General features: G+C 49.7%; 1 protein-coding gene across 10 annotated transcripts; it reads right to left on the bottom strand.

Moving 5' to 3' along the window:
- Positions 1–925: 925 nt before the first annotated feature.
- LOC309852716 (leukocyte immunoglobulin-like receptor subfamily A member 6) lies at positions 926–6,148 on the bottom strand. Of its 10 annotated transcripts, none has more exons than XM_082709862.1 (7): positions 5,731–6,148; positions 5,289–5,324; positions 4,837–5,124; positions 4,374–4,673; positions 3,871–4,152; positions 3,265–3,564; positions 926–1,269 (listed from the first exon to the last, which is right to left on the bottom strand). In XM_082709862.1, the coding sequence occupies exons 1-7, from the start codon at positions 5,777–5,779 to the stop codon at positions 1,127–1,129; spliced, it is 1,398 nt and encodes a 465-aa protein (XP_082565988.1). In that variant the 5' UTR covers positions 5,780–6,148; the 3' UTR covers positions 926–1,126. The 10 variants fall into 10 exon arrangements, with proteins under 10 accessions (XP_082565988.1, XP_082565990.1, XP_082565994.1 ...); XM_082709864.1 differs by having other exon boundaries at positions 3,871–4,125; positions 5,731–6,120; XM_082709868.1 differs by having other exon boundaries at positions 3,871–4,125; positions 4,837–5,007; positions 5,731–6,099.
- Positions 6,149–10,937: the final 4,789 nt, after the last annotated feature.

Below are 10,937 nucleotides of genomic sequence, written 5' to 3'. Positions count from 1 at the left end.
AAGTTGAGTATTCATCCTTTCTGACGGCTCACTATGGATATTCCATTGTATATATGGGCCACATGTTCTTTATCCGTTCATCTGTTGAAGGGCATCTTGGCTCTTTCCACAGTTTAGCTATTGTGGATATTGCTGCTATGAACACCTTATAAACATGTAAATTTATAGTGTAAGGTATTGATTGACACATACTGCAAGGTGATTACCACCACGTCTTTAACTAATACCTGTTGCATTTTTCTCCTCCTCACATGGGAGAGACCACTGTAATCATGACTTCCTAACTCTGCATTCAGTGAATTCCCACAGGCGGCTTCAAGTTGGCCACAGAGCGAGTATTTTCACCAAAGAAATCAATAAAGGCCTTAAATCAGGACTTTTGCAAGAATGGCATTTTCTTTTTTTTTTATTTTTTATTTTCAGCATAACAATATTCATTATTTTTGCACCACACCCAGTGCTCCATGCAATCTGTGCCCTCTGTAATTCCCACCACCTGGTACCCCGACCTCCCACCCCCACCCCTTCAAAACCCTCAGATTGTTCTTAAAGCCAGTTGACCCACAGCTTGTGGTTCTCACTACACACACTGGATGCTCATCCCAAGTGATGATAACACTGGAGAAATTGTATCATTTATCATGTGATGAAGAGGGAATGTCTTGTGGGCCCAGATTCTTCTTTTCCAGAATGATTTTCAATGTATTTTTTCCAAACTGGACTTGCTGTGCATCCATCTGTTCAGTATTTAAAACAGAATCTGTGTTCTGAGCTGAAGAGTACACACACTGGAGAATTGAGGAAAAAGCATTCCACGAAACTGGACCAGAGAAAAAGGGTGGAGCCAGAGCTACTGGGGGGGATTAGCCTCAAGTCATAGGGTTGAGGAAAGAAGGAAGCTAGTCCAGAAAGTGTCAAGGAAAAGTCACAGAGAAATTACTACAATTTAATTGCCGAAGAGGCGCCATAGCACCGACCCAGACATTTTCCTGCACCCAAGCCGTGTTAACACCCAGAATATTCTCAGTAGAATGTTTCCCCAACTTATGCACAGATATTCTTCCAGAAACTCTTGGTATCATTCATTCCATTTCAAAGTTCTACTTCATTGTCCGTCTTCTCACTCTCACGTGTATGTCCCGGCTGCATCTTGGGGTCTTCCCTGACGGTGCCGAGCTTGAAAGAGCAGCACCCCGAGAACCATCAGGATCAAGGCAGAGATCCCCAACCGGATAAGATTCTCCATGGTGTAATCGTGGCTGTTTGACACTAGAGACCGTGGACAAAGAGATTGTGGTGGTCAGAACGTGTTGACGTGACCCTGGCAACCTACATGTCCACCTTTCTGCATTTATTGACAGAATGTGTCCCTGTGAGCCCCTCACATAACTCAGAATTCCTCCTTATTCATCCATTCTGGAGGCTGACTTGTTTTGTGGTTCTCTGAGGGCACCAGCTACACCTGAGAGGCCAAAACAGAGCCTGTGGTTGGGGAGACTTAGATACTTAAGTAATCTCTTTTCTCTTCTCCAGGGAGTCCCTGAAACTTGCTAATACCATCTCAATCCTTTAAGTGAGCGTCTCTAGAGTCTCACCCTCCATCTAATTAGGAAGCAATAATAAACATGGGAAGCTTCATTTTTATCCTGAGGACCAGGAACATGGACGAGTGAAAAGCAGGGTCCACCTTTTCATTCCTGTACATCTGCTAACTCCTTCTGGTCCCTGAGTTGGGATTATATATTTCTACATCACTTTCCATCTTTATCTATATATGTGTTCTTTTTTGAAAATAACATGTGATCTGACGAACACTGGCTGTTATACACAGCTAATGAATCATTGAACATTACACCAAACACTAATAATGTACTTATATGTTGGCTAATTGAACTTAATAAAAATAAATGGTGGATTATATAGCACACATCAGGCATTTTTCTATGAGCAAGGATTCCCATAATTCACATCACTGCTAACCATTCACTCAATGTGTTGTCTAGATATGAAGGCGGATGAGAAACAGACAAAAAAACAAAACAAAACAAAACAAAACAAAAAACCACAACCTCCCCGATAAAAGATAAAAGAAAAAAGTCAGATGGGCACATGGACGAACATACAGAGATCTGCCTCCAAGTATCTAGAAATACCAGGTACCTCTAGGGTGGGGGAGGGAATGCTAGACATGAATTCTTATGGAAGATGTTTTGGAGGATGGCCTGATCCGCTGACACATTGGTGCTCATGGAAATTGGGTAGAAATCCCGCCTTTCTTTCCTTTCACATCAGGCCAAGAGTTACTGATGGAGAAAGGGCACGTTCAGATACAGAAGTCCCAAGAAAGAGGAATTCCAGAACATCTCCCAGAGAACTCACTGGTACCAAATTTCCTATCTGGTTTAGTCTTTTGAAACCCAGGGTAGGATTCAACCTTTGGTAACTGGGAGAACAAAGTCTCGGATATGAATGGAGTTTTGTCAGTGTCTCAGTCAGGAGTGGCCGGTCCATCTCAGCTCGAGCTGCGACTACCAGGGACTCCCCAGCCTCCCAACCTAAAGATGAGAGTCACCCTTTACTGTGCTCTACCTACGGTGGGCCTGGTTCCACAGGTGCCGTGATAGTCTGACTTTCTACATAGCAGCACCCAGGACAGAGACAGCCAGCTCTTCTCTGCACCTGACCTGGGCTTCCTCAGGCTTTTCCTCTCCCACTAACACAGTGTGCCCCCACGATCTCAATGTTGCTGGAGACACGAGGCAACTATCCCCCCAACCCCCATCTCCAGGTCCATTGGGAACAACCCCTTTGTGAATATATGACGTATGGAGGATCAACTTAGTTCAGCCCAGGACTGGAGAGGCTGTGTGTGCTCTAGGCTAAGAGGACTCTGTTCCCAGCAGACACGAAGATGGTCTGTGGGGTGCAGGAGTGTAGAGTCCAAATGCTGCTTGGAGGAAGGGGGTGCTGTGGGGCTGTGCTGGGTCTTCTGTCCCACTCAGCCCTACTGCTCCTTGTCACCGCTTGTCTTTTATATTCTTTTGTCTCCTCCCTGCAGTCACCTAGTCCTCTGTCCCTCTGGTCAGGGTAAGACATGGAGAGGGCATGGCCCTGTCCGTCTTTTCATCCACCACAGAGAGGGGTAACCCAGTGGCTGAACTCCTTGTTGTCCCCTCCATCCCCTCCCAGCTCAGAGCTCTTCAGGGACAGGACTGTGACTCAAGCGTTAGAGCCGTCAATGGACATGGGGTGTGGGCTCCTAACCTGAGACCAGGAGCTCCAGGGGGTCACTGGGCTGTGACAACAGGTAGGAGGAGTTGCTGTTTGAGCTGTAGCACTGGTAGGTCCCCTCGAGGTCTGAGGTCACGGGACTCAGGGTGAAGTTGACCTGATAAGGTATTGCTCTGTCCTGCAGATGAAGGACCTGGGGAGGAGTGAGGGACCCCTCCTTGGAGAGGTAGAAGGTGTCAAACCAGATCTCAGAGCGACACTGCAGGGTCACGTTCTCTCCCCAGGACACTGAAGTCCCCGGCTGGGCTGAGAGGGACGGTTTCTCATACATTCCTGGGGGAGAGGAAGGTCGTGACATGTAAAGAGCCACCCCTCCCCACCTGCCCTTGACCCTGGGCTGGGGGGCCACCATCCTCTCCCAGGGACTCTGTGTGGGACCCCCTCTCAGCACCTCCCATCTCTCTGAGTGGTGTCCTTTATCTCCATGCCCCTCACTGTCCCTTTCTCAGTCCCTGTCTCTAGACCACATCCCACCTCAGCCTGTGCTCCTGGCCCTCTCCCTGGACCCCATCACCCAGGGGCAACCGTGGTCCCAGGCCCTGAGCAGACAGTTAGGACATGGGTCAGGGGGCTCCTCACCTGTGATCAGGACACCCAGAGGGGCACTGGGGGCCGACCAGGTGGAGGAGAGCTTGTGTCCACAGTAGCATCGATACCGGCCCCCGTGGGTGTGGCTCATAGGGCCCAAGAGGAAGTTGGGGCTGGGTTGCCCTTCTAGATGCTGGGGAGCTCTGAGTTTCTCGTCCTTGGTCAGAGCGAATCTGTCAAACCCGGTCTCTGAGTGACACTGAAGGGTCAGATTGTCTCCAGACAGCACCAGGGAGCCTGGCATGGCTGAGAGGGAGGGCGCCTTGTAGACACCTGGACAGCAGGGGACAGTGGTACTGGGGACACACTCCCTGCATGGCCCAGGGCCTGCAGTGAGGCTCTCATGGGCCCTCCCATGTTTGCCCACCTGCGGTTCTGGGCCCGGGACGACAGTGTCACTCATCCCCCATCAACCCCAGGGATCCACTGTGCATATAGCTTAGGTCAGTCATCGGGGTCCAGGAGGTAGATGGGGTGAGGCAGGGCCCCCTCACCTGTGACCTGAAGGTGCAGAGGATCACTGGGATGTGACCACGAATCCGGGTACGACTGGGGAGAAACGTAGCATCTGTAGGTCCCCGCATGGGCGGTGTTCACGGGGCCCACATGGAAGACCCCCTGCCCCCTCTCACGACGGAACGTCCACTCCAGGTGTTGGGGTGCATCAGCCTCCCGCTCCTTCAGCAGACGGAATGACCCCCGTGGCCACGATGAGCTACAGGAGAGGGACACGTTCCCTCCCAAGGCCACCACAGGGCCTGGGTTGGCTGAGAGGGAGGGTGCCTCATGCTGTCCTGAGGGAGAAGGAGGGAGCTGGTTACAGGGACCATTACCCCCACGGACCCCACAGGCCCCATGTACTGTGGGCTGTGAACAAGGGGTCCCCCTGAAGCCACAGTCTATTCCCTTCTGCCTGGAGGAGGGGCCCAGGGAGAGGGGACCAGCTCCTGCCCTCACCTGTCATTGCCAGAGGCAGGAGGTCACTCAGCTGTGACAAGATCTCCCCGATCTGATATAAACACTGGTATTTCCCTACATTGTGTGAGCTCATGGATGTAATGGAGAAGCCGGCCTTGTTGCTGGAATCCCGTGAGGTGTTCAAGGTCTCCAAGGGCACAATGAGCCTGTCTTTATACAGATAGTAGTCGTCAGCCTGCAGAGACGCCTGACACCAGATGGTCACACGGCTCCCCTTGGTGACCATGGGGCTGGGATCAGCCCAGATGGAGGGTTTGGGGAGGGTCCCTGGAAAGGAATCAGATGGAGAGTTGCAAGGGGGCCCTTTTCTCAGCTTCCCACCTGTCACCCGAAGGCCCCTCCCACATGAGTCACCATCAACCCTGACCCTGTGTGCCCCCCGGCTGCTCAGGGGGTTGTTGGTGGAGACAGGAGATCTGGGGAAGACTCACCCGTCTGTGCCTGGTCCCACAGGCCCCAACACAGCCCTGCAAGAGAGTTCCTGTGAGTGCTTCCCACACCCACACGCAGCTGCTCCAGGCCTGGTCTGGGCCCTTGGGTGCTGGGGTCACATCTGGGGCGAACACATCCTCCCCCAAGAAGTTCTGCCCCTACTGATCCTCCCCAGTCCTGAGGTCTTTCAGGGACTAGGACCTGGGGTTGATGATCCGGTCCCTCTTCTTTTCCAGAAAGCTCACCGAGGCAGAGAAGAACAGTGAGGGTTGGTGAGGCAACTTTTCTTGGCAGCTTGCCAGGCGCCATCTTTTAATGGTGGAGGCCGCCCTGGCCAGCGGCTGGCCTCCGACACTACTGATCCTCCCCAGTCCTGAGGTCTTTCAGGGACTAGAACCTGGGGTGGATGACCTGGTCCCTCTTCTTTTCCAGAAAGCTCACCGAGGCAGAGAAGAGCAGTGAGGGTCAGGGTCCTGGCGCTGCCTCCCATGATCCCCAGCAGTGCAGACAGCTTATAATGTCCCCAGCGTGTGCTGGACAGACAGATGCACAGGGTGTGGTACAACCCAGGCCCTGTGTTCCTGGTCACAAGTCCTAGAGGGGTGGCCTCACAGGAAGGGGAAGAACCCCCGCCAGGGCCACTGTCTGCTCTCCCTGAAGGGTGACCTGAGGGCAGTGGGTCTTGGGACCTATGAGACCAGACTGAGTCTGGTCTCCCCAGACCCCACTCTCTCTGATTTCTCCCCAGCAAGCCCAAGTCTAGAGAGCGACACTGGTTCCAGGACTCAAGGTTGAGGGAGGTAGGGCAGAGCCTGGGAATTGGCCCAATTTTAGTTTTACTTCCGCCCTGTCTCACACAGAGGCTGTATGACCTGGGCTGAGACACTTCCCTTTCCTGAGCTTCTGTCAGTGCAAGTTTTTGTCCTTCCTCTCACCATGCTGGCAATCAGCCCCTGTTTAGTAAGCAGTTTCCACATCCGGTCATGGTGCCAGGCACTGGGGACTCAATGGTGAGGGGACAGTCTTGTTCCTTCCCTGGATGCATGGGGCTGTGACAGTGACAGCAGATAATACAAACCCTTGAGAAAGGGAAATCAGCCCATAGTTTTTGTAAACCATAGAGGAGGAGAGAAACCGAGGACAGAGAGGCTCAGAGCCAGGTCACATCTCGCAAGCTTAGTCACAGGTGATGGGGACCCTCCGGGATGGAGAGTCCAGCACAAGATGGGGTGAGTGCAAGTGTGCTGAGTGGTGTCATCCTTGCCCAAGGTGCTGAACTCTCCTGAAACTGCATTCTCAGGGAGTGGGGAACCGCTTCCACACAGGCTCTTACTGCTCCACATGTGTTTCTGGATTTTACCTTCAGGAGCAGGAAAATCGCCAGCAAGGTAATGTGTGAACAGATTGCTGTTGTGAGGAGGTCGCCACTAGGGAGGCCGTGTTCTGCGGGAGGAGGGTGTGGTACCCAGCAGCGATGACACCCTCATCTTCGTTGGCTGCCTGATGAGCTGACTGGCATTCTAAGTGGTGTTTGTGGTTTCTTGTGAGCCGCTCACAGAATCCCAGGAACACAAATACATTTACAGTTGGTAGGAAGAGTCAGCGATGCTTCTTTTTTTGTTTTCATGGCCTAGGAGGTTTGGAAGGAGTCTGCTCTGTTGATATTGTCTCCACCATCACATCCCAGGAAGAAATGCATGTAGTTATGAGTGTGTGTGTGTGTGTGTGTGTGTGTGTGTGTGTGTAGAGGGGAGGTGGTGAACTGGGATGAGTTTGCTTCTGGGGAGGAGAGGGTCTTGCTGGGGCTGGAGAGGGTAGCTCAGTCTGGTTGTCAGCCCCTGGAGGGTCAGGTGTAGAGACTGGGTGTCTCTGGAGTAAGGTAGAGACAGGTGGGTGGGTTTTGTGCAGGGAAGGGGCAGTTTTGAGTAGGTATGGAGCCATGAGAGTAAGATAGTTCCTCAGGGAGTCAGGGCCTGGAGGAGAAACAAGAGAGGAAGGCTGATATGGTGGCTCCAACAGGACATCTCCAGTCTTCCACTGATCCTGATTGTGGTGTGGATGGGTTCGTGGAAGGAGGGCTCAGGGAAAGACCTTGTGGAGACATCATCATGAGTTTATTTCACTAGAGGAGCCATTGGGGCTCTCCAGGATTAGTGACCCCAGAGAAGGTTGGGAAACATGTTTATAGACTCAACTGACTCACAGAGGGAACCACCACTTGGCTCTGGACTTGGGTCTGTGTTTGTTTTCTTCACACACTATCTCTCTATCATGTTTTGTTTCTGGGACAGCACTACCTTCTCTCCAGCAAAACCTGAGTCATTCCTGCCTCCACATGGCCTCTTGTCCCCCAGGCATTAGCTCTTCTAGAATCTGTCTCCATGCCTTGTGCAAACCACTAGCTGGACACTGTTACTGCTTGTTAATACATTGTCAGCTGGTGGACATTTGATTGCCACCACCTTTTGTTCCTTGTGAGTACTTGTATGAACTCACTTGCATAATGTCTCCTCAATTATGTGGATACAATTCTCCTTCATGTCTGTTCTTCTTTTTTTTTTTTTAATTTTTTATTTTTTATAAACATATATTTTTATCCCCAGGGGTACAGGTCTGTGAATCACCAGGTTTACACACTTCACAGCACTCACCAAAGCACATACCCTCCCCAATGTCCATAATCCCACCCCCTTCTCCCAAACCCCCTCCCCCCAGCAACCCTCAGTTTGTTTTGTGAGATTAAGAGTCGAATAAATGAAACAAAATGGGATTGGGAGGGAGACAAACCATAAGTGTTCTTCTTTTTTAAGGATTTTATTTCTTTATTTGACAGAGAGAGAAATCACAAGTAGGCAGAGGCGGGGGGGGGGGGGGGAGCAGGCTCCCTGCTGAGCAGAGAGCCCAATTCGGGGCTTGATCCCAAAACCTGAGATCTTGTCCTGAGCTGAAGGGAGAGGCTTTACCCACTGAGCCACCCAGGTGCCCCTCATGTCTGCTTTTAATTGTGGTAATAAGAGAGCTTAACACGAGTTCAAGCCTCTTTACAGATTTGTCAGGACCCTATTGTTCACTCTAGGCGTGGAGTTGTATGGTGATCCCCAGAACTGTCTATCTTGCAGAACTACAACTTAGGCCCAGAAGTGGAATTTGTTGGTGACACAGTGTTTCTGAACTCAAGTTTTTAAAGATCTAGAATCTCTCAATTTCATGGGCCTGTGTTCTCCTGGCTCTCCCATGACTGAGAGTACACCTTACTATTTCATCCCATCTGGAGTCCTGGACCCTCAGTCTTGTGAGTTCACAGAAACTGGGCCAAGAGAAATAGAAGTAATCATTCCACATAAAATGCAAGGAAACCTGGGTGCACTTTAGGGCTATCAGAGTGGCATTAATGGGTTCTGGGTTGACTTGTACTGTTTTGTGACATCAGTTCTGCACATTCCTCGCCATTGGGCTCCTCACAGTGGGACCCTGAAGTTGCCTATGAAGGGAGGAGTTACACCAGAGATAATGGCCAAGGCCACGAGCCAGCATTTGGCACATGGATTTCTCAGAGGCAGCACAGACAGGCCATCTGGTGGAAGTGAAGGATGCTCGGAGGGTGTGGGGGCATCTCCTGGATTTATCTCTTTCAGGCTGCATCTTTTGATGCCAATTTGTGATTCATTCAAACAGCCTCCATTATTTGGACTGAAAGATGGAGACCCCTTCATGTACCTCAAGGTGTATGGTGATTGCAAGGGAGGAAAATGGGATAATGTGTTCACTGAGATTGGAACCAGAGCATGGCAGTGTATAGGAATGTAGACTGAAGTCTGCCATGCGGGTGTTAGCTGGTTGGGGGAAGATGAGAGCCAGTGAAGACAACTCACAAGTGGTTGGAAAGGGGAGTCCATAATTCAAAGGCAGAAGAGGGCATGCATTGTCCCTGCACTGGGAACCATGATTCCTCTTCCTCCTCACAATGACCTGCAGACAGTTCATAAGGCACACACCCCACATGCTCTTTCAGAACATTCTGGGCACACAAGATGTACTTCCCAGGCTCTGCTATTCTGATTATGGCATTGTACTCTCTTGTGTTTGCCTCCTGGCTGCATCTTGGGCTCTTCTCTCACTGTACCAAGCCTGAAAGAGGAGAATCCCGAGGATCACTAGGATCACAGCAGCCATACCCATGCAGATGAGAGCCTCCACTGTGTAATCTGGAGGTGTGGGAGGCTAGGAATTAAGGTAGAGAGGTCACAGAGGTCAGAGCAGATGAAAATCACCCAGGATCCTGGATGTCCACCCAGGGTACCTGCTTCCCCTTGACAGCACTTAACCATCCATGCCATCCCCATACCGTCCACTACTCCCCAGTGTTGGTGTCTGCCTTGTTTTGTGACGGGCTGATGGTATCAGTCACTTCTGAGAACCATAAAAGTATGGGGGGAAATAAGGTGCTGATGGGACTCATACTTGTCCTCTGGGCTCTGTGGTCTTCTACCTGCCCCACTTCTTGTGATAAATCTAATGCAGAGTCCCTAATGGACACTTTCTCTGCTGTTGAAGGATTGCCTCTGTTCTCATTGGATTGTCTGTCTCCTCATGTTTTATGAATTGAGGTTTTGCTTCTGAATCCCATTGGAGTAGAGTCTTCCTGTGTCCCCTAGCTCAGAAATTCAGTATGTTAAATCCTCTCTCAATGTAGAAATACTTGAGCTATTCAATTTCTGTGTTCATCTGGAGCATGTAAGCTACCTCTTGTGGATAGGAGAACTTGATCTTTTCACCATTTCAGGACCCAGTGTTCATGGATGAGAGGTTGCCCATGAATATATTGAAGGTGTATATTCATATTTATGTAATATGAATTAATATATATGAATATAGATATGAATACATTGGGAGAGAGAGAGATAATTCAGTGCATACCATATAAGTGTGTTAGTTATTTGAACTATCCTAGGTAGGATATCACCATCACCAACACCATCATCATCACCATCACCATCATCTCTATCATCATCATCACCACCATCATCATCACCACCACTATCACCACCACTACCACCACCACCACCATCATCACCACCACCATCACTACTACCATCCTCATCACCATGATGGTCCTCATAACCACCCCCATCCTCATCATCACTACCATCATCATCATCATCACTGTCCTCCTCCTCATCTCTCTCTGTCTCTATCTGTCGGTCACAAAGAACTCCAGAAACTGACAAAATATTTCAAGTAAGAACACCAGTCATTTGATTTTTATCTTCAAAGACATCCCCTCTCAGCTCAAACCCTTAAGGAACAGAGAAAATCAGTGTTGTATAAAACTGGTGAACACAAAATGAGATATTCCTGCAAACTTATTTTAATCTGTTTTCACATAAAAAACAAAAAGTATAGATGAGTTCTAATTATTAATCTCTCCACGAAAATTTCAAATAAGCTTAAGAATAGACATCGTTTGGTCAGTTAATATCCAAATGTTTAATACCAAGAAGTCTTTTAAATGTATCTCACTAGGGCTATAAAATTTGAAGAATAAGTCAGGAAATGTACAAGCCCTGGAAATGTTCTATTCCTAATTTGTATTAAGAAAAGCATAATTTGATACAAGGAAGCAGAGGACTAGGGAAGCCTGAATGCTC

Source organism: Mustela nivalis, assembly GCF_964662115.1.
Source record: "Mustela nivalis genome assembly, chromosome: 18".
NCBI lineage: Eukaryota > Metazoa > Chordata > Mammalia > Carnivora > Mustelidae > Mustela > Mustela nivalis.
Note: the sequence above shows the minus strand (reverse complement) of the source record. Positions and strands in the feature narration are given on the sequence as shown.

What these genes read in the sequence shown, in the direction of transcription:
- LOC309852716 (XM_082709860.1), bottom strand. Translation starts at nt 5,598, where the DNA reads ATGGCGCCTGGCAAGCTGCCAAGAAAAGTTGCCTCACCAACCCTCACT. An exon ending in CACTGTTCTTCTCTGCCTCG is followed by an intron (nt 5,325 to 5,534) that starts GTGAGCTTTCTG and finishes ACTCTCTTGCAG; the next exon opens with GGCTGTGTTGGGGCCTGTGG. An exon ending in GTGGGACCAGGCACAGACGG is followed by an intron (nt 5,125 to 5,288) that starts GTGAGTCTTCCC and finishes ATTCCTTTCCAG; the next exon opens with GGACCCTCCCCAAACCCTCC.